This window comes from Myotis nattereri (genome assembly GCF_964212035.1).
Source record: "Myotis nattereri genome assembly, chromosome: 1".
NCBI lineage: Eukaryota > Metazoa > Chordata > Mammalia > Chiroptera > Vespertilionidae > Myotis > Myotis nattereri.
The window spans coordinates 123,577,866-123,605,500 of record NC_138075.1 but is presented as its reverse complement, the minus strand read 5'-3'; the positions used below and the strand labels follow the sequence as shown (position 1 = coordinate 123,605,500).

General features: G+C 39.1%; 1 protein-coding gene across 1 annotated transcript; it reads left to right on the top strand.

Annotated features, from left to right (window-relative positions):
• Nucleotides 1-5,184: 5,184 nt before the first annotated feature.
• LOC308528175 (small ribosomal subunit protein eS24-like) lies at nt 5,185-5,532 on the top strand (the record flags this gene model as incomplete). The annotated part of the gene is made up of 1 exon (XM_081103713.1): nt 5,185-5,532. One exon carries the CDS (start codon nt 5,185-5,187, stop codon nt 5,530-5,532), a length of 348 nt encoding a protein of 115 aa, XP_080959839.1.
• Nucleotides 5,533-27,635: the final 22,103 nt, after the last annotated feature.

Sequence of the window (27,635 nt, the reverse complement as noted above, 5' to 3'; positions counted from 1 at the left end):
CTCAGTCAGGGCAGCCTTCGCTCATGGGTGCTGGCACCCAAAGTACACATTCCTTCTCTACAGTCACCCAGACTATCCCACTGTTTCACTTAGAGGACAGAATTCCTCTCCGCCTCTGGGTTCTTGATCTTGAACGCTGACCAAAGGCACCTCAGCGAGGGCCGCCCGCTCCCACCAGGTGTGCCTGTCTGCACCTGCTCCTGCCTCAGCACCTGCATCAACTCCCTAGAGGTGCTCTCGCAGCTGCACTGGCCTCCGTGGGAACAGGGAATCACCACTCCACCCTCTCACTGTCATCTCACAGGCGCCCACCCTCAGCACCCAGAACACCCAGACACTCTCCAAAGAATGTGAGCGCATCAGAGCGGATGTGTGCACATCCTGTGGGGTGTTAGGCATGCTGGGTTGATGGAAGTGCGGTGGAGAGGCGGGGGGAACTTGTGCACCCCTTGGTTTGCAACTGTTGCAGGCGTGGGAGGGTAACAGTGTGCTGGGGGATGTTCGCATGTCAGGGGGGACTATGCACACCGGAGGCCTCTGGCTTTGCAGATCCGCAAACCCCCGTGGTGCGGCCAGGAGGACGTCAGTCTGGCCTGCCACGGTGGCTGTCCCTGTGATCCTGCACCTTCTGGGCCAGGCGGTGGATCTTGTGCAGCCACTCCTGGATGGCTTGCAGGCGCTACTTCAGCTCAGCCTGCAGGCTCCACTTGGCGTGGTCACAGCTGTCACCACCGCCATGTGGGGAGTATAGGCCGCCCTCCGCCTGCCTGCCTCCCCTGCCCAGAGGCTCTCTGCACTGCTCACCTGCCCAGAGTGACTGGGGCTGCACGGAAGCCAGGCATCCTGCCCTGCCCAACCCTGGCCGATCCCCCCACCCCCCGCCCCCGTGCGAGCTGCTGCCCCGCCGGGAAGTGTCACAGATCTGGGTCCCGGGACTGCGGACAGTCTCAAGCTCTGTCCCCCGCCTGGCAGGCTCACAGATCCATGTCTTGGTCCCGTGGACAGTCTCAAGCTCTGCCCCCCGCCGGGCAGGGTCACAGATCCATGTCTTGGTCCCATGAACAGCCTCAAGCTCTGCCCCCCGCCCGCCAGGGTCACAGATCTGGGTCCTGGACTGCGGACAGCCTTGCCCGCTGCCGCCTGCCTTCAGTATGCAAATTAGCCGCCATCTTGTTGCCTCAGGGTGGGGGTCCCCACTGGGGTGCCTGGCCAGTCTAGGTGAGGGGCCAAGGGCTGTTTTCTGGCTGGTGGGCAACTGAGGCTCCCAACCTCTCCTTTTTTTAATTTTTTTTTTTTATTCTGGGATTTATTTACCTTCTATGGCTGTCACTGGAGCTGAGAGCCAGCTGTAGCTCTGAGGCTCGGCTCCAGCTCTGAGACCTCCACTGCTGAAAGCAGGTATCTGGGTTTGTTTGGGTTCTATAATTGTAACACTGTTGCGATCCTGCTGGCTGAAGCCCAGCTGGCTGAAAGCAGGTTTCTGGGGAATGTTTAGCTTCTATATTTGCAACATTGTTTCTTAGAGTTGCAGCTCAGAGGCCGGCAGTGGCAGGCGGGGAACCTTGGCTTCCTCCATCACTGGAGCAAGCAAGCCTCCTATTCACTTCAGCTGCCTGGCTGCCGGCCGCCATCTTGGCTGGGAGTTAATTTGCATATATCCTGCTGATTAGCCAATGGGAAGGGTGTTGGAGTTATGGTCAATTTGCATGTTTCTCTTTTATTAGATAGTATTAGCTAAAAATTACCTTGTATTTTTCTTAATGAATCCATAATATAATTGAGGAAGAAATAACATCTTTATACTTTTGCATCATTAAATCTAGTAAATATAATGTGAATTTTTTCAAGTCTTCTCTTTTGTATTTAAGATTTACAATTTTTGTCTTGTGACTGTACTTTGTTACTAAACTTAAGGGTCACCTTCAAAAGTGAAAAGAGCCCTAACCAGTTTGGTTCAGTAGATAGAGTGTAGGCCTAGGGACCTAAGGGTCCTGGGTTAGATTTCAGTCAAGGGGATCAGGCAGGAGGCAGCTGATCGATGTTTCTGACTCTCTCTTCCTCTCCCTTCCTCTCTGTGAAATCAATAAAAATATATTTTTTAAAAAATGAAAAGAAAATTATTTTTATATTTTCTGTATTCCCTCTAAGTTGATATTTATACTTGAATTGCAAGATTTCTGCAAGTATCCCTTTCAATTGCACGGCGTTGAATGGTGGAGCAATTTCATATAGCTTTTAAGATGCTGTCTCTGGAATCCAACATGTCTGAATTCGCAAACAAATCTTATCACTTGTTACCTGTGTGACACTGAGCAAGATATTCACATTATTTTTACCCCTCCTTTCTCACCTATGCTTCACTTAGAGTTATTAGCAAAAAAAATTTCCCTCAGTTTCTTTTGAAAGAAAAGTAAGTTAATAATGATAGAATGCTTACAACAGTGCCAATTAAAAGTGCGTAACTGTTAAATCTCTAATTTTGAGAAGGTTAAAAATGGCAGCAGAGTAGGAGGATGCTGCACGGACATGCTCCCAGGAACAAGCTGGAATTACAACTGAAATACGGAAAGCTTCCTGAATAATCAACTGAAAACTCACAGAAGAGAACCCTGATACCCAAGGAATGAAGGTGGAGACCATATAGAGACTGGTAGGAGGGGTGGAGGTGCGAAAAGGCTGGCTGGACACCAACAGATGGCAACTAAAGCCCCAGAGAGATATCTCAGCTGTGGGGGGGCAGGGTGCCACTGAAAACTCTGAGATCTAATCTCGAAGCTGGGACCCCCAGCAGAGAACACCAAACTGAGGAAGGTACCCACATAACATCTAGCTGTGAAAAGCAGTGGGGTTCTGTCTGCCAGGGAGTGGCAGCTGAAAATTTGGGCACCCTCTTAAAGGGCCAACACACAAAAATTCCCTGTGGAGCCACCCGCCTTGTGCTCTGGGAGAGGGAAGGTGAAGTGGTCTGGAGCTGTGAGAGCAGAACCCAGGACGAGAGACTCAGGGGATAGAGCTCAGAAGGCAGACACCCCATGTTTCCTGGGCTGAGCCATTCCCTCACACAGCAGAGGACATCTTTCTCACAGAGACATCTGCCTTGCCTGGGGGAAATACAATAAACACACCCTATTGCAAAACACCTTGCCCTGAGGCCACTTAAGAGATTATAAGTAACAATTAGCCTCCAGGAAGAAACAACTGCCCCGCCCTGTTGAAAAAACTCTCACCACATCTGAGGACGATTGCCTGGGGGCAATTCAAGTCATAATCCTATTAGTCTGTAGACAGAGGCGGTCTCTGGAAGATTTGAATCTTTGCCAGATCCAATTAGTCAGAAACAGCCTTTAACACTGTTCTGAGAGATTGAGAGGTGTAGAGGATCTACCTAAAACAGAGTCACAAACCCAAACAGACAACCAAAATGAGGAAACAAAGAAACAACCCTCAAATGATAGAACTAGAGAATTCTCCAGAAGAAGAGATAAATGAAGCAGAGATAAGCATCTGAAAAAGAATTCAGAGTAATGATGTTAAAAATGCTCAACAGTATGAAAAAAGATATAGTAACTGTGAAAAAAAGAACAGTCTGAGAAAAAGAATGACATAATACAAATAAAGAACACACTGGAACAAATACATAGCAGATTAGGGGAAGCTAAGGATTGAATCAGTGTATTAGAGGACAGAGTTGAAAATATCACTCAGAGAACCAAAGAGAAAAAACAATTAAAAAACAGGACAGCTTAAGGGAGATGTGACACAATTTGAAACGTAACAATATTAGAATATAGGTTTGCCAGAAGAGGCAGAAAGGGAGAAAGGAATAGAGAAGGTGTTTGAAGGAATAATGTTAGAAAACTTCCCTAACCTGGTAAAGGAAGTCACACAAGTTCAGGAGGCAGAGAGAACCCAATGCAAGAAGAACCCAAACAGCCCCACACTCAGACACATCATAATTAATATGCAAAAATTAAAGACAAAGAGAGAATCTTAAAGGCAGCAAGAGAAAAGAAAACTGTTACCTGCAAAGGAGTTCGCATAAGGTTGACACCTGATTTCTCATAAGAAACTCTACAGGCCAGAAGGGAATGGCATGAAGTACTCAAGGTAATGGAAAGCAAGGATCTGAGACCAAGATTACTATATCCAGCAAGGCTATCATTCAAAATAGACAGTCTAATAAAGAGCTTCCCAGACTGGAAAAAAGAAAAGAAAAGCTAAAGGAGTTCATCAACACCAACCCAGCATTACAAGAAATGCTAAAGGGATTGCTGAGAAGAAGAAACAGAGAGAGAGAATGCTAGCCATACAGAATTAAAATGGCTATAAATAAGTATCTCTCAATAATAACCCTAAATATAAATGGATTAAATGCTCCAATCAAAGGTGTAGGGTATCTGATACAAAAACATGACCCAACTATATGCTATCTATAAGAAATCCACCTCAAAACAAAAGACACACACAGAATGAAAGTGAAGGGTTGGGAAAAATGTTTCCATGGAAATGGAAAAGAAAAAAAAGCTGTGGTCACAATACTCCTATCTGAAAAAATAGACTTTAAAAGCATCATGCTAAGTGAAATAAGCCAATCAGAGAAAGATAACTATCACATGATCTCACTCATTTGTGGAATATAATGAACAACATAAACTGATGAAGAAAATAGAGCCAGAGGGGGGAAAATATTCTAGAATATAGTAGAAGTAATCCTGTTATTTGCAGATATTTAATATTTCCTATAATTTTTGTGATATCATACTATGTTAGTACAGTTTTGCCAATATTATTATACTTAAAATTCTTTTATCCTTGAAATATTAATGTTTATTGCATATAATATTATTATATGTAAGATCATTTTCCTTGAATAATTGGTGTTTATTGCATGTAACATTATCATTTTAAAATAATTTTCTTGATATATTAATGTTTATTACATGTAACTATTATATTTAAGATCATTTTCCTTAAAATATTAAGGTATATTGCATGTAACATTATTATATTTAAAAGCATTTTTCTTGCAATAGAAAAAAAAAACTGGAAAAAGACTATATTAATTTTAGATCTTAAAGGTCATTATAGCATTTTAAAGTTGGAAGAAACCTTGAACATCTCATGTCTGTTATAAAATGTAAAGCTTAGCTTCATTGATACAGTAACTATACAGCGAGGAAGTTCATGGCTAACAGACGACTTCAGTGGAAACATGTGGTCATTAATGTCCTTCACCCTGGGAAAGCAACAGTACCTAAGACAGAAATACAGGGAAAACGACAAAATGTAAAAGACCATACCAGATGTCATCTTTGTGTTTGGATTCAGAACTCACTTTGGCAGTGGCAACACAACCGGCTTTGCATGATTTATGCTTCCTTGAATCATACAAAGAAAAATGAACCCAAACATAGACTTGCAAAACATGGCTGTAAGAGAAGAAAACCAAAAGAAAGGAGCAAGGAACGCAAGAACAGAACAGAGGAAGTCAGGGGGATGGAAAAGGCCAAGGCTGGTGCTGCCAAAAAGTGAGCTGGAGACTGGACAACAGAAGGAGGAAAGGTCCTTCAACGACTTTATCTGTGGTGACTACGGATTTTTCATGATAGGATTAATAAACTAAGAACTTAAAAGAAGCCTAAAAGAAACAAAACAAAAATCTGTAATTTTAATGTGCTCAAATGTCAGATGTATCAGTACTATATAATATGAAAATTAACCCGCACGCCCTCACAAGATGGCTGCCTATGACCAGGCTGGCAGGGGGTTAGTGAGGGGTGACTAAACAACTGAACAAGCAGGCTGCATGGGGCGACCAGGCCAGCAGTGGTGTTAGTGAGGGATGACCAAATGAGTGAACAAGCAGACTGCGTGGAGCGATCAGGCCAGCAGGGGTGGGCAGTTGGAGGTGATTGATCGGGCCAGCAGGGGAGCAGTTAGGCGATCAGGCTGGCAGGGGAGTGGTTAGGGGGTGATCAGGCTGGCAGGCGGAAGTGGTTAGGGGCAATCAGGCAGGCAGGCAGGCGAACGGTTGGGAGCCAGCGGTCCCTGATTGTGAGAGGGATGTCCGACTGCCAGTTTAGGCCCAATCCCACAGGGGTCGAGCCTAAACTGGCAGTTGGAAATCCCCCGAGGGGTCCCAGATTGGAGAAGGTGCAGGCTGGGCTGAGGGACACCCTCACCCCCCAACCCTCCATGCATGAAGTTTGTGTACCAGACCTCTAGTTTTTTAGATATCGTCTTAGAGTCTATTTTTTTCTAATCAAGTTAAAAGATTTGTGGCTATAAGAAAATCACCTTTATGTTTTTCATTGAATATGCCTTTCTGCTGATGTCATTTTAAAAAATGATTTGAGGAATCTTTTGACTTCATTTTTTCCAGTGAAACCCATAAACTGCAATATATATGGATGAATAATATATTATTTAAAATAGCTCATCTACATATGTTAATAGATTCAACAGACCCATGCATCATACCAATAACTGAATTATAAAAATGAAAAACCGTTGAGGAAAGTGATTGAGAACATGTGATAGCCAGTTAACTCTAGAGCAGGACCTGGGTAATTGGAGGCTCCCTGCCCCCTTCATGTTATTGGAATGTGTGTTCTGCTGGCCTTTCCCCTTCCCAGAGCTGCCCCAAGATACAGCCTTGAGATGCAAATGTGGTGTTGTGCCAATATGGACGATATATGTGACTGACTCCTGTTAAGACCTCTATATAGACTATTAAGATTTGGTGGACAGGGTATGAAGATCTACTTATGCCGTATCCTTGTAAGTATGGTTTCTTGATTATTAAACCTGCCACCTACCTATCTAAACTAGTTTGTCTGCACTTTCTTTGGCATCTATGCCTTCTGTGAATGGAGGAGGCTGGTTTTAGATTTTAGCCAGGAAGCTCCTGAGAAGGTGGCGAAGCAAAAGAATTTTACCTCAGAAATAAGATTCTTCAGGTTATAAAATATAATGTACTTAGGTTAGGGAAAATACACGGTATTTCAAAAATGTATACATGCTTTAACAGTTGATTCTATTACATTTTAAAGATGAAATGTATTTTAATAAACACTGCCCTTATAATTATTTTGGGGACACCCTGTATTGTTTGTCTTACCTACATAGGTTTGCATTAATATTTTCTTTCTTTTTTTTATATTTTTATTGAATTTTTATAGAGAGGAAGGAATAGGGATAGAGAGTTAGAAACATCGATGAGAGAGAAACATCAACCAGCTGCCTCCTGCACACTCCCACTGGGGATGTGCCTGCAACCAAGGTACATGCCCTCGACCGGAATCAAACCCGGGACCCTTCAGTCCGCAGGCCGACGCTCTATCCACTGAGCCAAACCAGTTTTGGAGATATTTTCTTAATTTCCTTACATGAATCCCTTCAAAACACCTTTTTTCCAAAGGCTTGTAGAATGTCCTTGGCTTTTTGGTTACATATTATGTACTTACAGATATGAAAACTCAAAAGTAGTCTTTGAATTTCCATTTTTCAAGATAGTTCAGGTAGACCTCCAGGGAAAGAACAGGAGGTGGGTCTACACTAGTCCTTGCAGATAATTCCAACATTGAGGCAGAAAGCAAAGCACTTCTTTCTATGGACACTAAACTGACTAAACTGACCTTACCTAGGGACTCCTTACCTGAGGGCCTTCTGAGCAGGAATGTCTGTGGGAAAGATGATGGTGGGCAGAAAGGGGCTTGTGCCGTGCCCTTATCTATTCTTATTGGATAGATGTTTGCTGTGATAACTAGTAGCCACTTCATATACCATACAATTTTCTTCTCAAGTTGTTTGGAAATGCATTCTGGGAAGACAAGATACTGGGCATTGAAGAGCATAGCGTTGAAACTCTAGGACTGGTATTTGGTATTTTGATTTTGTGTGTCTTTTGACAAGTAATTTAAACTCTGAACCCTATTTTTATCATAATAAACTGCAAATAAGAATATCTACTTTCTAAGATTATTATACAGATTAAATAAGATAAGGTATGAAGCTATTGTGTGTTGTTGAAATGGAAGCATGGTTGTAAGTACTGAAAACTCTTTTTACTATTTGATCCCCAAAATAGTAATTTAGGGCAACATTTAGAAGGAAGTAAAATTGTATGCCAATTTATTTTATTTTAGTTATTTAAATATTCTTAGATATAATTTTTTAGTTTCAAGAATGTTTATCGACATTGTTATATTCTCAAAACATTAGACAAACCACTGTAATGTTTGGCAAAAATAACATCTCATTATAAGTATGTATTCCACAAGTTATAACTTTAAACAATACTATATAATAAAAGCATAATATGCTAATTAGACCATATGCCCTTCTGTGCGACCTTCTGTATGAAGTTGGGGCTGAGAGGGTTGAGGCAGAGGCGGCCGCCATGGTGGCAGGGGCTGAGTCTCTTGCATGAATTTTGTACATCAGGCCTCTAGTTCAAATATAAGCAGCTCATGTGTATAAATGATGTGTGTGCATTAACTGGAATTTGTATTTTCATGTCTAATTGCATATGATCAATAAATGGGGAAAAAGAGGTCAAAATAGGGAAATCTTATGAAAGTAGATGATTAAAAATACTGGTGTTATAAAATTCCTTTCAATTTTATACTATGGTTTTGCTGATGGATTAAAAGGCAGCATTATAATTTACAAATAACTAAATGATGCCTATAATGTTGAGAAAAAAGATTTTTCATGGCATTTTACTCCCACTCCAAAATTTTTCTTATTATTTACCTTAAGGTGATGTATACTTCTCAAAAAACTTCTACCTAGAGCATTAACTCTTTGTTTTTTCATGTTGTTTTTTTTTTTGAAATTTCTTATTGAAAAACAATTGGCATAAGTGAGAGAGTTACTATTTCTATGACAATTTTCATTCTGTGTGGCACATAAAAAATAGAAGTGAATTAAGTAAATTTCCAGAGGAAATTATGGGAATTGAATTTTCCTGTATTAAATGTGGCAGTGAATTATCTAATGATGTTCATTACAATCAGCTGATTAGTTCATTGTTCCCATAATGACAGTTTTCTAATCAACAGCACATTTAATGTCTGCATTTGTCAAGTCAGGCAACAAAAGCGAACAAGCAACTACTTTGATCTTTTCAGGATCAACAGGCATTTGACAGGCTTTTAACCATTTTAGTGATAGCAGCTATATTTTAATTGAATGAACACTTAAACTAAGCTAGGAAAGAATCTTCAATTTAGAGACATCTTAAAGCCTTTCAGATGGTTAATAGACCTTTTAGCATATGCTACATACAACAAGAAAGTTAATATTTTATATAACAAATAAGAATAATAATGATTAAAATAGGAAAAATTTGGAAAAAATTAAAAGGAATTAAGATTATTAAGTGACTGAATGGAAACAATAGACAAAAAAAGAGCACACAGTCTCCTGGCTTTGTGGTTCTCACGATTTTACTTTTGAGCTTTTCACTCAGTATTAACATCTTGTCTATGGGATTTTGATTCAGTTAGTATCTCTCAAGAGCATGCCTTTTTTAATATTAAATTTATTGTGACTGCATTATAGGGGCACAGATTAATTTTTGGAGGGAAAGGCCAAGGAAAGGATTTTATTTGCTTAAATTAGGACATAATAAGTGCAGCAAAACAGCTTGATTTTTAAAACTGGAAAGACCAGTGCAGCAATTGTAGGCTCTATTAATTATTCCTATTTGGAACAGTGATCATTAGTAAATGTTTTGGCTCAGAGATTCAAATTATAATGCTTGGTTCTGAGCAATCAGGAATGATTCACTGTGGAAGGCAACAGGGGATGAGGTTTTTAACAGTGTGGCAGATGGAAAATGGAAAACCATTACAGTTAAGAAATACAAAAATGTGTCTTCTTATGATAATCATAACTTGCCTACAGCTCATCTGTGATAATGATGAAAATTCCATGATTATTGTCTCTCAGTTTTTCAAACAAGTATTTTCTTCCTATAAAAATTTCTATCTACATTTATACATGTGAATGCACACATATCCAATAAATCTCTATATCTATACATACCCTTTATATATATGCTACATACATGTACATATATATGTACATATATATACACACATACAATATAGCAAATTTAAAGTTTTCAAAATATATTACTCAACAAAATTTTGTTTATTGTAATTACAAAATCAATTATATTAACAATTCAAAATGTAAAATTGAAAATGCCATCTATAATAATAAAAGCATACTATGCTAATTAGACTAGACAGCCAAATGACCTTCCAGATGTCATTCCAGATGTCCTTCTGGACGAAGCTGTGGCAGCAGGTACTGAGGCAGAGGAGGTTAGGGGCGCTGAGGCAGGCAGGCAAGCAGTTAGGGGCGATGAGGCAGGCAGGCAGAGTGGTGAGGGGCGATGAGGCAGGCAGGCAAGCAGTTAGGGTGATGAGGCAGGTGAGAGGTAAGAGGCAATGAGGCAGGCAGGCAGAAGTGGTTAGGGGTGATCAGGCAGGCAGACAGAAGGGTTAGGGACAATCAGGCAGGCAGGTGGAAGGGTTAGGGGCGATTAGACAGGCAGGCAAGTGGTCCTGGATTGCAAGAGGGTGCAGGGCTGGCTGAGAGACACCCCCCCACTGTGCATGAATTTCATGCACCTGTCCTCTAGTGTGTAAATGATAACTTTTCACCCGTTTCTTTTACTATCAGAAAAAGAAGCATAGTGCTGTTGTTACTACTACTAGAGCTCCTACCAATAAAACTAACGATAAAAGTCACAAATAGAACTCATACTGATTTCCCAAAAGATGCAGTATTAGACTATTTATCACATTATCCATAAAAATAAAATTTAAAAAGAACTATAAAAAAAGCAATTATGTACCTAAACTTAGTGATGCTAATTATAATCACTAATGCGCTATTATTAAACACTAGAGGCCCAGCACACACAAAATCGTGTGCAAGTAACTCACTTCCGCTTGCCTCAGCTGGCCACCCCGCCCTTCACTGCTCCTTGCTCTCCGCCACTAGCAGCTCGTGCTCCGCCCTCCGCCACTCCTAGCTCTCCGCCACTAGTAGCTCACGACGCACCCCGCCTGCCGAGAGCCGCTGCTCGTTTGGTCATGATGGCATTATGGTGTAATGATCATGGGCCTTTTATGATATAGATAGTTTTTACTTTTTGAGATATGGTCATTCCAATGGTATTATAAATAATGTAATACCTATACGATTAAAACAGCTATAGAAGAAATAATATATTTTATGTTAAGAATAAGTGATCTATTGGTTATTTGAGGAGATAGAAATATAGTAATAGATATTTTATAGTCACATTTCTTAAAATGTTAATTGTCTACTTCCCCCTCCCCCAGCTGCACTGGTTTATCATTCTGTTCCAGGTTATTTGAATCATCATTTCAAGAAAACAGACCCTAAGAAAGAATCATCCCTATATGAATAGTCACTTTTTTTCCCTTTTGTGTTCATGAATGAGGTTAACAAATGTTGTCTCTAGAAACTTAACAACCATTCATTATTAATTCTTTAGTTTATTTGTAAGAAATTGACATGTATGATGGTAATATAAAGCCTTTTGTTCTAAAAGATCACTTAGCATATGTCTTTACAATTCTGGGCCACTTTAATTGTTTCTACTTTATGAAGAACAATTCCAGTTTTTATATGTACCTTTGATTCACAACAGTATAAAGCTATAATCTTCAAAATATTACTCTTGACTCATCCTATTTTCATCAGCTGCCATTGGCTGCTCCCTTCTGAGTCAACATATAACCAGCTCTACTTACCATTTTGATGTTGGTGTTTCTCTTGTCACTATAGGTAATTGTACCTCTTATTTAATAAGTAAAAATCTTTGCAAAACCATAACTCATTTTAATCTACTATACCATGGTATTTTATTTCAAGTTAGGAAGGTAGAATAGTCTGATATACATCTTATTATTATCACAAAGAAGTAAATGTCCACAGATGTTCTTAAATGGGATCTCTCCTTTATTATAATCAGCGTTTAATGTTTTAGGTACATTCTATTTTTTTAAGCAAATTGTGACTCCTCCAAATGAAAGCATTTTGAGACATGAAATTAGATGCATTTGAAATACATCTGTACTTCTTTTTATACATTTTGTCCTATTTCTCATATATCCTGAATGGTGCTGAGTATATACCTGAAGCAATGATTAAATAGATGCAAAAGTAAAGCTTTCCTGGTGGTCAGATTTCCAGGAGGGTCACAAAGTGTCAAGTGTGAGTACTCGTGAACCTGAACCTGAACTTCATGATGGGAAAGGTAGAATCCAGGAGATTCTTGAGTGCTACTGGAGCTGTGTAGTGAGAATCCAAGTACCGTAGTAAAAACATAGGGTGTCCCAAAAATGTATACATGCTTTGAATAATTACATATTCCAATGGGTTAAATCTGAGAAGAAACATCAATTGAGCTATTAAAGTGTGTACAGCTGTTAAGGTGTGTACACATTTTTGGGACACCCTGCATATACCCCAGCATAAACTAATATTTGTTGTTTTCAATTTTTTATTGCCATATTTTACTATTTAGAAAAGAGAACTATGGCAACAAAAAGACACATTCTTTCCTTTCCTTGCTTTTTAGCTCTATGGTTATCACCACAGAATCTCACATCTCTGAAATTCTCTGCAAGAAACCTGCAGTTTTCATCAAGCCCCTATTATAACTTTAGTTATATCAGTACAGAGCAGCTTGTTTGTTCCAGATTATATCTCGTGTAAGTCCCCAGCTTGTGTAGCTTGTACTCACACAGTGATTTGTGGCCTGAGGCTGCTGAGGAAAGGATGCAAGTGTGTGATTTGGGGACTGGGAAAACAGCCTTCCCTTTCAGGCCTGGGAAGCAATGGCCTCAACGCTGAAGTTTAAACATTTGTGCCGTGACAACTATAAATAGGCAATAGCTTTTTAAAAAAATTTATTAAAAGAGCATCCTGGAAACATATGCTAGAAAATATATCATGTCTTAGCTGTGAGAGAAAGGAAATTAATAAATGTTGTGAATATCAAATGTGGCTACTACAAAAGAAATTCCATGATGCAGTACAGGAAAATTAGCTTCTTTCACTCTTAGATCAGTCTCAGCAGGACCATGGAATATGTCTTCCATGTGAATATGTTATGTTAAAAAAAGGGTTTTCATGTTTTCTAAAGAGATCTAAGACAACTCAGGAATGTCACCTTTTTTTATTGTTGACACCATTACAGATGTTTCCATTTCCCCCTCTTTGCTCCGCCCTATCCCAGCTGCATCACCCTGCTGTTGTCCGTTGTCCATGAGCTACATGAGCTATGCACAGATGTCCTTTGGCTGCTCTCTTTACCTTCTTTTATCCATCCGCCCCAACCCCCAGGCTTCTCCCTTCTGACCTCTATCAGGCTGCTCCATGTTTCTATGCTTCTGGTTCTATTTTGTTTGTCAGTTTATTTTGTTCATTAGATTCCACATATAAGTGATATCATATGGGATTTTTCTTCCTCTGACTGGCTGATGCGGCTGTAAAAAAAAAGGAGCTCTTAGTTTAATTTTTAAAGGTTTAATGGAGGAATAGGCACCCAACCTCAATAGGTTGGTTGAGAGAATAGGCCAAGTATGTGGGACTGCTAAAAGGAATGTCTCTAGAAACCAGATTTTCAACGGTGTATAGTATTTGCCTTATTGGACTGATTAAAATGAGAGCACATTGTTTACATCATTTAGTACATAACATGAAAAACAAAATTACTTAATATGCATTGTTTTTGTCTAATTTCCCATAATTTCCCATTTTCTTCCTCCAAGGCAAATGCTTGCCAAATCACATTAATTAAGATAGGGCTCAGCCAGCATGGCTAAGTGGTTTACTATGAACCAGGAAGTCAGGGTTGGATTCCCAGTTAGGGCACATGCCTGGGTTGCGGGCTTGATCCCCAGTGTGGGGTGTGCAAGAGGCAGCTGATCAGATTCTCTCTCATCATTGATGTTTCTCTCTCTCTCTCTCTCTCTCTCTCTCTCTCTCTCTCTCTCCCTTCCTCTCTGAAATCAATAAAAATATATGGGGGGGGGTGGTGGGAAGAAGATAGAAATTTGCATATAACCAGGAGAATGTCTACATAAAACATAAATAAAGTTAAGGCAACTCTGACTCTAAGTATTATTCATTCTCAAACCCTCCTAATCTTCACACTGATTACACACATACAGGCATATCTTGTTTTCTTGTCCTTTATTTCAATTCATAGATATTTCATTTATTTACATGTAGAAGGCAAGACCCTTCATGAGCAAAATGACCACAATTCGCTTTATTGCAATACTCACTTTATTACACTAGTCTGGAACCGAATCTGTAGCATCTCTAAGGTATTGAGAATTCTGTGGCATCATTCTTATCTTACTAAAATTACTTATTTTATACAAAAGATCTTCAACTAGTTATTGTAAATTGATTGAGTTGATCAATTTTGGAAGCCATAAGTAACTTTGCAAACCCATTTACTACAGTGTTACTCACAGACAATATAATTTAGAGCCTAACGATTAAGATTTTCTTGGTATCACATTTATATCCATAAAATGTGTTTTCTTTCATTTAAAAGTGATTATTACTTTACCATATGTGAGAAAGTAATTTATTTAAATATTTTAGCCAATGAGTAAAGAAGCATATAAATAAAGAGGATAGAAGTTGAATAAGAAGGGGATAGATGCCGAAACCGGTTTGGCTCAGTGGATAGAGTGTCGGCCTGCGGACTGAAAGGTCCCAGGTTCGATTCCGGTCAAGGGCATGTACCTGGGTTGCGGGCACATCCCCAATAGGAGATGTGCAGGAGGCAGCTGATCGATGTTTCTCTCCCATCGATGTTTCTCTCCCATCGATGTTTCTAACTCTCTCTATCTCTCTCCCTTCCTCTCTGTAAAAAATCAATAAAATATATTTAAAAAAAAAAAAAAGAAGAAGGGGATAGATTCAGGTTATCAAGTTTTGCTAACCTGAAAAATAAACAGTGAAATAATTATCTGAAACTGACATATCATTCTCTTAACTGAATGTGATTTGAATTTCTATAAATATTTTCTGTTCAGGAGAGAAGACGCCTCTTTATTTCTTGAGATTGGCCATAGCTCCTTTAACAAAATCTTATGTAGTTTTGATACTCCACAGGGGAGACCATCCTAGATATTATCCTTAAAATAAACTGTCTACTAATGAAAGAGTAATATGCTAATTAGACTAGGGGACCGTCTGGAGACCTTCCAGACGTCCTTCTGGACAAAGCCATTGTGGCGGGGCAGAGGCAGAGATGGTTAGGGGCAATCAGGCCAGGAGGGGAGAACAGTTAGGGGGATCAAGCTAGCAAGGGAGGGCAGTTGGCGGTGATTGGGCCAGCAGGGGAGGGCAGTTGGGGGCGATCAGGCAGTCAGGCAGAGAGGTTAGGGGCAATCAGGCAGTCAGGCAGAGGCAGTTAAGGGCAATCAGGCAGGCAGGCAGGAGAGCAGTTAAGAGCCAGCAGTCCCAGATTGCGAGATGGATGTCTGACTGCCGGTTTAGGCCCGATCCCTATGGGATCCCTGTGGGATCGGGCCTAAACCAGCAGTCGGACATCTCTCTAGGGCAGTCGGACATCCCTCTAGGGGTCCCCGATTGGAGAGGGTGCAGGCTGGGCTGAGGGAAACCCCCTTCCTATGCATGAATTTTGTTTACTGGGCCATAAGTATTTAAATAATTATGAAAGGGTCTATTAATTGCACCCATAAAAGTAGCTATGAAGAAAATTAAATTAGAAAATATCATCTCAAAACTAGAGAATAAATGTAAATGTGACCATATGGAGAAAATGGATTTCTTTAATTTGAGGCCTTTGAGACATGGAAACATCTCTAGATACATGGTGAGTAAAGACTTTCTTTTCTCAGTGAGAGGTAAGAATCAATTGGTTTAAATCCTGTATAGAGGATTTTGACATCACATGAATGATATAGCATTTTGGTTGAACAGCCATTAAGCAATAAAAAGGAATGATCAAGACATTTATTAAATTTTCTTTAAATAACTTTAAAAAACCTCTATTATATGTATGTCTTTATTAGGTAAAGCTATTGAAAAAACTAATATATATATGTATATCAAAAACATCATCTTTTTTTTTAATGCCCACCTCTATTACCACAGATATAGAAACTCTAAAAATTTCAGTAGTTTAAGTATACATTAATATATGGGGTGGGCAAATTAGATTAATGATCATAATAAATAATAAAATAATATATAAGTAATAATACAAGAATAATCTATTTTATATGCTCACAACTGTAAATCTACTTTTACCCACCCCTGTACATTTAAGTCATGCACACATATGTATACTTATAACAGGGCTACCTTAGGGTTGAAACCCCTCATTGAGTAAAACTACATTTTTTTAACAGCATTGTCCCAGACCCAAAACACTAGAAAATTGGGTCTCTCCATTTTTAGGGTACATTTAAGAATTTTTTGATTAATACAAATATACATAAATGGATCTTCAAATTAAATACAATGGACAACTATCAAGAGAGTATATTTAGTATTGAAAGTTATGTTTTTATTTGTGTTTTTATTTTATTTCCATCTCAATAGATTACCAGTGTAAATAATTGTGTTGTAGTTGTTCAATAAATGGGCTTACTAACTTCCTTATTTAATGTTGAAAAATGTATGAATTCACTGACCAGAATGCAGAAGAATGTTGGAATAAGACATAAATTTGACTTACAGAAATAATGTCTTGGTCTTTTCCTCCAAGATTTCCCTAAAATCAATCACAGATCTGTGGACTGGTGTTATGGCTTTGGGCAGACTTAGCAACAGGGAATTTTTGAACTTTATCTCACCTTTCATCTTTCATTCATCTCTTCTTATGCTATGCTGAGTGTTTTTGACATTCATTAAACCTCTAGAAGGTTCATAAGGGTATATTTAACATTAAAAGAATTTTCTTGCTAAAACTATATTAATGAAATTCCTAACCCCACTCTTCCCAACTCTTAATTCTCTCAGCTAAGACATTTAACCTACATACTTGTTAATGTTTCTGACTGGCAATTCTAGTTCGCTAATGACTATATATGTAAAATTAATTCCAGAGGGAATTAATCACATCTTTTAAAAATGAAATGGAGTGAAAGTGTCATATAGCTTTCTTAAATTACTATTAATGTATTGCAAGTCATTTTGTGTTATAATTAATACAATTTCACAAGTACTAAGGATAGTAGAGATAATACAGAAATTTGAGCAACTTTAAAGCAAGATAGAATTGTTTAAGGAATGCTTCTTATTTCCGTAAACCTGAAAAAAATTCAAATCAGTAGATTTATACTTCAGAATTCTATTTTGCATAGCATGATATATACTCTGTGGTCCTGGAAGCATGACTGATATACAGTATCTGCAACCTTGATACAGCAAGACTTCTCAATAAGACAAAATTCAGTATTGGGTTTTTAACATGAATTGTGATACAATTGCTCTTATTTATAATTCTTAGGGTATGGGTTGTGACTTTAATAGAAGAGATATTTGTTTTTCATTTGGAAGCAAAGTAATAATATAACTATGGCAAAACAGTGCACTACTTGTTTCTCCTTATGGAGCTTCATACAGGAATGAGTGGATCAATATGTGATAGGCCATATTGCTCACTGGAGACTGCAGGGCACATTATGCAAGCGTCATGTGGTTTTCAGCAGGGCCATTTCCATTAACGTAGATGAAAGTTACACTACTGAAATTGTATAGAGTGATTTAAAAGTATACTTACAAACAGTATATTTTAAACAGAAATAAGGCTATACACACAAAATGGTCAGCTTATTGTATTAGTTTAAATAAACCATTGTGTGATATCATATCTAGTAAACTAAGTCAAAAGCTCAGTAGATGGTGACAATGACTAGTACACAACAAATATTGAGAATTGGTAGATACAAATCTGTGCTAAGAACACAAGTAAAAATCATTGTGAATAGGTGTGTCTTGTCTGACTTCTAATTTTGAATATAAAAATAGAAATGCCAGATAAGGCTTAAACTAACAAATTCAGCTACCTCATCTTCACTGTTAACTACTGTTGTTCTTTAATTTTTAAATGTTATAAAGGAAAGAACTTGGTTAAATTAAGCATAGTGTGGACTCTACTTTTTATAAGGTGTGGAAATAGTTATAATATTAAGTAATTGACAATGATCACTACTATTAATTTTTAGTTTATCATCACTGTTGCTAATAATGTTAGAGTATCAGCCACTTATGCAACATCTTGAGATCTGTCTCTATTCACATTGAGGTCCTCATTCTATGCTCAACTAGAAATATCTGACCCAGATTGTTCACTTTCATATAGGCATTGGTGTCAGATGCAAGGGTTCTTATACCAACTCTGATACGATGTAACTCTGTGAAACTGAGCAAGTTACTTATTATTTCTGCCAAAGTTTTCTTATTTGGAAAATGCAATTGTGGTTCCTCAGTTTAGGTAGAGAATAAATGAGCTAATACATGTGATGTGCGAAGGAAATGTTTATTATTATTATTATTATTATTATTATTGTGTTATATCATTGCTTTGACTCTCCCTCTACCTGTTCCTCCTGCTACTACTATAGACTACACAAAGATGTGTAGCAATGGGTTTAGTTCTTTTGCTGTGATACTGAAAGTTTAGTTTTTAAAGTAATTCAACTATATTGTAATTTATACTAGGGGCCTGGTGCATGAATTGGTGCACCTTGAAAGGAACTGTGGGCCAAGAGGCTGCAGTGGGCACAGGGGGCTGGTCTTGGCCCATCCTCTGTGCCCCTGCCTGGCCCCTCCTGCCACAGCCCCCAGTTCCTTGTCTGCCGGAAACCCCACTCACTCCCGCTGCCGCTGCTCCCATGCGCTGATGGTACCAGCCCCACTCACACCCGCTGCTGTCGTGGGCCCCAATTAGGAGTGATTGAGGCCAGCACCGTCAGAGGGTATGAGCGGTGGGTGCTGTCCTGATCGCCCCTCAGCAGCAGGGGCAGATGGAGAAGCCCTCAGGGGCGATCAGGGCCATCAGCCACCACTGATACCACTGATGGTGCCGAACAATCGGGGCTGGCGCCAGGCGCCAGCAGTGGATGGGAGCGGCAGCTCTGGCGCTGACATTGGGTGTGAGTGGGCTGGCGCCGACAGAAGGTGCGAGCACCAGGAAGGATTGTGGAACGTGGGAAAAAAGAATTTTCAGTAACCACCAGAGGCTCGTCCCAATGACAGCAACTGGCGCCCCATCTTGGTCTAGTGCCCCCGCTCACCTGCTCCACCATCCTGCTGCAGCTGACATCTGCCATGTTCTGCACTCTGTTGCCTGCTGCCAATGCCCACCATGTTCCACGTGTGCCCCCTGGTGGTCAGTGTATGTCACAGCGACCGGCTGTTTGGTTGTTCTGTTATTCTGCCGTTTGGTCTATTTGCATATTAGCCTTCTATTATATAGGATTTCTCATATTTTGGTCACTCTATGTAGATGACAAAGTGCCAGATGCGACAATACTTCCAATACAGTTAAGCTTATAAATAAATTTCCAAGGCTGATGTCTCAATATGCCTGTGAAATATTTCCATGCAAGCCTTTTAATGAAAAAATAATAATAAATTATTGTGACTATGGATGGAAACTCTGTATAAACTTTCTTAACTTTATTCATAATAAGATTTTTGGCCCTAGCCAGTTTGGCTCAATGGATAGAGCATCGGCCTGCAGACTGAAGGGTCCCAGGTTCTATTCTGGCCAAGGGCACATGCCTGGATTGAGGGCTCGATTCCCTGTAGGGGACGTGCAGGAGGCAGCCGATCAATGAGTCTCTCTCATCATTGATGTTTCTATTTCTCTATCCCTCTTCCTTCCTCTCTAAAATCAATAAAAAAATATATGTGTTAAAATAAAATAAGATTTTTGGCTGGATTGTTATCAGGAACAGACTACCCTCTGATTCTGAAACCACTTAAATTAACATGATGTCTAATGTTCTACTATTGATCATAGATAGATAGCATCTACTAGCTGCCTCACTGGGATTTTATTTACTTTCCAAGAATTTAAATAGGCATAACATAAAAAGTATGGTTGTGAAACTCAGAAAAAAAGAATGTTACTGGGTTTGGAATCTCTTCTGGTATTTCTTACCTGAGCTGTGGATCAAGAGACAGAGGTTACTAGGTCAGCTTCCTTGAGTAGAACTATCCCAAGGTCAGAAAATCTGGTAGCAATGACTGTACAATTATCAAAGATCAAGATGTTCCAAGCTTTTGTAAAATAATTGCAGAACATACATAACATCAGCTCCTCTTTTGACTTATTTCTGTACCAAGAAGGTGGAATGTCACCTGTGCATAGAATCAAGTTACATTCATTTGGTGATTCTTGGTTTTTCTCTTGGTCATTATAACCTGACCCTCAGTATTACAATTGAGAAAATAAAACTGTGTTACTTACTAACCCTAAACACCAGAGATGTTTGTGCAGAAGACATTTATACTGCTCTGAAATTTCTGTCTACCATTCCTATCCTTTCTATTTTCATTGGGGTTCACTTTGCTTACCTAAAAGGTTCGGCCCCCTTGAATCCCTGGAATTCTAAATAAATCTCCTTAATTACCTCAGTGGACAGTTGTTTAACATTCTCTTTAGCCCCAACAATGGCTTTGAGTGGAGGAGAGATATAAATTCTCTGCTGATTTTAATGAGCTTTCAGCTTCCCTTCCATGTTTGCATGTTGCAATGATTTTAATACAATTATGGCAGGGAATTAATTCCTTTTATAAAATACATGTGGTTATCAGAGAAAAAAAAATAATGAGGCTAATTTTAGATAAAATTTATTTTCATCTTACCCATTTTTTTGTTTTATTTTTTATTGGGTGCTGAGCACTGACAACACAGTCATTCTCTACGAGAAAATGATTTTAGATGCCTGATTCCTCAGTTAAACTAACTCAATGCTAAGTATTGGATAAACTCAATTTCTTTATAAAAATGTAATTTCTTAAATGAAGAGAGTATCTTTTGGAAAGAATACTGACACATTAGCAACTGAATAGCAAACATTAGTAAAGCAACATATATTCTTTTTAAACCACCACAGAGAGAATGAACTAGAGGAACAGCCTTGTATCTACAACCCAACGTAGAAAATAATGCTTCAAAACACTTCACTCTCCGATGAGACATCCCTCTCCCAACAGTATACTTAAGAGATGCTTATCATTCAACCAAAGATCCACTGAGCCATTTCAATGCTTCAAAGAATTGGTACAATTGCATTTCTTCCAAGGTGGGTCATCTAGCCTTGTACCATATGATGTTACTTTGGTTTTCCAATGGAAGTCATAAAAGAGATTGATTCCTATCTTTGGATATTTTTGCCTTCCTTGTCATATGCAGAGCCGTGTAACACGAGCTCTTTCCTTGGTGGCTAATCTGATATATTACTTGTTGCAAGGCTCCAGAGACCTAGAAAACGAAATTGCTGCAGTAGCAAGCACCCTGCAATTACTCAGGCTGTAATGGCATAGATCTAACAAACCACATTGCTCCCCAGGTGGCTTTGTTGTGCCTTACTCCCTGCTGGTAGGCCTTTTGCTGCTCCAGGGATCCTGGAGATTGAGTTTGAACCTGCCTAGAGTCATCTGATCATTGCAAAGCTGAATTATACCCAGTGTATATTCTGTGGGTATCAAAATTCAAATATTTCAAGAAACTGAGTATATCTTTTCATTGTCAGTGAAATAGTGAGCTTCAACAAAGAAACAGCCAATATCTAGTAAGAACAGATATTTAAGAAAGCAATATCTATTTTTAGGTTATACATAATCAAAGAAAATAAGAGAAAAGGCACACATAAAAACATATTTTTAAATGAAAAATGATTATGGTTTTATATATTTTAACTAAAAGCAATTTTGGCTGATGATTTCTCATACTTTTCTGATGTTTTTTTTTTTAATTAAATCTTTATTGTTCAGATTATTACATTTGTTCCTCTTTTTCCCCCCCATAACTCCCCTCCTCCCAGTTCCTGCCCCACCCTCCGCCCTCACTCCCCACCCACTGTCCTCATCCATAGGTGCACGATTTTTGTCCAGTCTCCTCCCCCACCACCCACACCTCCCTCCCCCCCCAAGAATAGTCAGTCCATTCCCTTTCTATGTCCCTGATTCTATTATGATCACCAGATTATTCATTCACTTGATTCTTAGATTCACTTGTTGATAGATGCATGTTTGTTGTTCATAATTTGTATCTTTACCTTTTTCTTCTTCTTCCTCTTCTTAAAGGATACCTTTCAGCATTTCATATAATACTGGTTTGGTGGTGATGAACTCCTTTAGCTTTTCCTTATCTGTGAAGTTCTTTATCTGACCTTCAGTTCTGAATGATAGCTTTGCTGGATAAAGTAATCTTGGTTGTAGGTTCTTGGTATTCATCACTTTGAATATTTCTTGCCATTCCTTTCTGGCCTGCAAAGTTTCTGTTGAGAAATCAGCTGACAGTCCTATGGGTATTCCCTTGTAGGTAACTGAGTTTCTTTCTCTTGCTGCTTTTAAGATTCTCTCTTTGTCTTTTGCTCTTGGCATTTTAATTATGATGTGTCTTGGTGTGGTCCTCTCTGGATTCCTTTTGTTTGGGGTTCTCCGCGCTTCTTGGACCTGTAAGTCCATTTCTTTCACCAGGTGGGGGAAGTTTTCTGTCATTATTTCTTCAAATAGGTTTTCAATATCTTGCTCTCTCTCATCTTCTGGCACCCCTATAATTCTGATGTTGGTACGCTTGAAACTGTCCCAGAGGCTCCTTACACTATCTTTGTATTTTTTGATTCTTTTTTCATTTTGCTTTTCTGGTTGGGTGTTTTTTGCTTCTTCGCATTTCAAATCTTTGACTTGATTCTTGCGCTCCTCTGGTCTGCTGTTGGGAGTCTGTATAGTATTCATTATTTCAGTCCGTGTATGCTTAATTTCTAATTGGTTCTTTATCATAACATCGAGGGTCTCATTAGTTTTCTTGAGGATCTCACTACATTTATCAGCGGCTTCTAGACAGTTCTTAAGAGACCTTAAAAGTGTGGTTCTGAACTCAATATCCTCCATTGACAGTTTTGTCCTGTTTCTTTGTCTCCGCATTTTTTATGCTTTCTTGGTGCACCCCTAGTGGTCTTTGTGCGCAGTCTAGTTGTAGTTAAGCCTTGATGTCGGCAATACCGGGGTGATTTGACCTCCAGGCTAACTGGCTATGAGAGTCAGCTGTGTCTGCAGTGGGAGAGCTTCTGTGCTGGATCTCTAGGGCGGTGCTAATCTAGCCTTTGCCTGAGGCTATCTGGCAAATGGCTCTGCGCAGGGCTTTGGCTGGGCGGGTCCCCGGGGATCTACAGGACGGGCTGGAGAGAGCAGTTATGGCTGCTCTCAGTTCCGTCCCTAGGGGCTCTGCCTCACAGAGTCCCAGCAACCGCTGCAAACCTTGGAGAGAAAGCTGCCTTCGAGTTCCGACCGAAGCCAGACAGTCCCGCTTCTCCCTTTTGAGTCTGGGTCCCTAGAGACTTGCCCGGATATGGAGCTCAGAGTCTGAAACTCCCTCCCGATTGTAAACCACAACTGCGCCCTCCGCCGCCAGCCCGCTCCGCTCGCACTCCGCACCTTAGTATTTCACTTCAGCACTGCGCCTCCTCTGAGTCTGGGTATGATATTCTCTTTCCTCTTAGTTGTAGAATTTCCACTCAGCCAGCCTTCCTGTGGTCCTGGATGATGTCCGTTACGTCGTTTAGTTGTTTTTTGAAGTGGTTGTTCGAGGCAGCAATCTCCGGCATTAACCTATGCCGCCATCTTGGTTTCCATACTTTTCTGATGTTTCTTGAACTGCTCTAGGATTAAACACATCCTTGTGCAATCAATTGTTTAAGTTTGTATTGTCCTTTTTACAAATTATACTACACAGATAATGGCAAATAAAAGATTTTTCTCAATGAGTGTGATTTTAATGTCTAAACATACTACTTGGCAATTGTAGCAGGCTACAGTTGTTATAAGTAAAGCTGTGTAACTGTGCAGAAAGTTCATTTCTTTATTTTGACCTTTTCTCCTTCTTTTCTTTTGATTCCTACTGGTGTTGTCTAGCCTGGGAGTACTCACCCGCGTCCCTCTCCCTTGCACAATGACTCCCTTAATCAGTAAGCCCTCAGGACAAGTAGGTCTGGTCAGCACCAAATAATCTTAGGAAGGAAGCCTCAGGACTATTGACCGCAGAAACAGAATTTTAGTCAAAGTAAAGATATTCGAGCCTCAGTTGTGTTTAGCTCCAGACCCAGAAAAGCAGAAGGACTCTGCCCACAACACATTTGCAAAACCAGATAGAGCGACAACATGGTTGCCATCAGGACCTGATGCAATGATCAACTATCTCCTCCGCTAGCACTGACCAATCAATAGACCATGACCCTAACTCCACCATAATTAATGATCTTTCCTTTATAAAACTCATCACTAGAAGCCATCGGAGGGCCAGGCCTTTGAACATGAGCTCACCTATACTCTGGGTTTGGCATAATTTCCTTAAAATAAACCCTTACTTTCTTGACTGCAAACTCCTCCGTTTGCATGTGTTTGGGCTCTGATGCACGCAGACTAATGAACACTTTTTGTTTAGTAACAACTGCAATAAATTTTTATTTACTCTAATAAATTCCTATATAGCTATGCATAGGAGAAGGTATTTTTTAAATATATTTTATTGATTTTTTTTACAGAGAGGAAGGGAGAGGGATAGAGAGCTAGAAACATCAATGAGAGAGAAACATCAATCAGCTGCCTCCTGCACACCCCCTACTGAGGATGTGCCCACAACTGAGGTACATGCCCTTGACCAGAATCAAACCTGGGACCCTTCAGTCTGCAGGCTGATGCTCTATCCACTGAGCCAAACAGGTCAGGGCAGGAGAAGGAATTTTGAGAATAAATTCCATATAAGTGTGAGTCAATTTATGTAAGGGAATGAAAATATTAATGAACAAGCGACTATTTTATAGTATTCACTGATTACCTATGAACCTAATTTCTTTGCCATGTTTAAATTATTTTCTGTTTAAACCCCTGTTTCTGTAACATTTTACACTTTTTGAATGAATGTAAATATGCAAGTTCAAAGGTAGGGAGCATGGGTCAAATTTGCATTGGTCATGGTAAGTATAAGTCATATCAAAATGTATTTATCAGGGCAATTAAGGACCTTTAGAAATTGGTATCATCATGAAAAGATGGTAACCATTCAAGAAATCAGCCCGGCTTGTGTGGCTCAGTGGTTGAGTGTTGACCCATGCACCAGGAGGTCTCCAGTTCAATTTCCAGTCAGGGCACATGCCTGAGTTGCAGGCTCCATGTGGATGGTCTCTCTCATCTATGTCTTTCTCTCTCTATCCCTCACCCTTCCTCTCTCTCTAAAATAAATAAAACTATATTTTTTAAAAAAAGAAATGGTAAAGTTATGCCTGAGATACATTAATCAGTAATCATTTGATATTTTTAGTAAAAGGTCAGAGAGTGAAGCTGATAGGTAAGTTGGAGGAAAAGCAACAGAAAACAGTGTTTGGCAATCAGAATAAATATTTTGACACATTAACTATTGATCCTTTTTAATCACTTTTGAAAAATTCAAATTTAGGCATAGGGTAAATTGAATTTTTATTATCTCTTCATGATATTATCATTAAACATTAATTCTATTTGCATGCTAGTGGAGTTTACACTTCCTCAGTTAATATCAACGCAGGTGTTAAATTGTAAAAGCTTACAACTTATTTTCCCAGTTGAAGAGCAGATTCCATTAATTGGTTACTAGAAGACAATGGAGTGCTTTTTGCTGATCAGCCTGTATCTTTAAAGCTAATAATGTTCCTCAATATTGTGTGAGCCACTTAGCGTTATAATATATGAGATGATAAAATAGTACAACTTTACTTAATTTAACTTTAATACTACTTAAGTTAACAAATACATATTACTTAGATAAAGAAGAGACTAATTAGATTTAGATTTATTTAGAGACAAAATTAACAGTATAATGTATCCTAAAATTCTATAAAACAAAAGCATTTCTGCTGTAAGTCTCCCGGATAAACTCAGAACTATGAAATCAACTTATAATGTCTCCTAGAGAAGGATGGTCTGCTGAACAGCCCTCCTTTGCTTGTGACTTCAGCTGGGTGCTTCACGGGAAATGAGTACTTAATTTGCTAATTATGCTCTCCACACTTAATCTGGTGGATAGGTCTCAGGCTAATGTTCTCAGACTCTGAAAGAAGCATGAACGATTCTTAGTTTAATTGAAGCATTCTTGGTCAAACGAATTAAATGATAGAAGTTGTGACCTTTAAGCTCTGCTTATAAATTTGCACTTATCAAAAATGTGGCTTTTTCTTCTGTTATGAGCCAATGAGAAAACATTTTTGAGACAAATACTGGGGATTCTTTAGCTTTTTAAAAGTTCTGCTCCTTTGAATTTGTGGAGAACAAGTTACACCAGGCATGCTGTCTTGTTTTATTTAAGTATCACCATGGTCTCTCTGATATCTTAATTAAAACTCATAATGTTTCTAAATGATCAAAATGATTTTTAAAAAATTAGTACAGATACATTTGAAAAGTAGCATTTTAACATTATTTTAAAACAGGTTTCTGCACACATACAATAAATGTTTCTTAAAAAGTAAATATGGGTATATAGATAGAGCATTTTTCCTGGTTTAGTTCTACGTATTAATGCTTTCTACCATTAAAATTCTCACAACAGAAGCAATATGTACTATGGACTTTTTACAGAGAAAATCTACTTACAGAGGAACACACGTGTCTTCTTTTCCCACAGGCCTTAGGGGCCTAACCTATCATTACTGCAGAAGAAAGTAAATACAGTTGACTCTTGAACTACATGGATTTGAACTGTGTGGGCCACGTATATGAGGCTGTGTTTAATAAATACGATCAACACTTTGTTCCTTAGGTTTGAATCTACCAGATTCAGCCCCTGCTATTAAAACAGTATTTTCACATTTCCAGCCATGGTTTCCCTAACCGTGGATTGAAAACACTGTTTTTAATCTGCAGATGGTTGGATGTGGGGATGGGAAGACTTAACTGTAGAGTGAAATGTTTCATGCAAATTTCTGACTGCTTTGGTCTCAGTGCCCCTAACACCCAGTGTTTTTCAAGGGTCTACTATAGTGGTTCTCAACCTTCCTAATGCCACAACCCTTTAATACAGTTTCTCATGTTGTGTGACCCCCAATTTCATTGTTACAAATTGAACATAATTAAAGCATAGTGATTAATCACAAAAACAATATGTAATTATATATGTGTTTTCCGATGGTCTTAGGTGACCCCTGTGAAAGGGTCGTTCGACCCCCAAAGGGGTCTCAACCCACAGGTTTAGAGCCGCTGGTCTACTACCATTCAGCACAAAGGGCTATCCGGAGTGAAGGTGATAGTGGGAAGAGCAGTGAAGGGAGGCCAGGACCAACCATATATTCTTTAAATTTCTTTTAAATAATGTCCTCTTG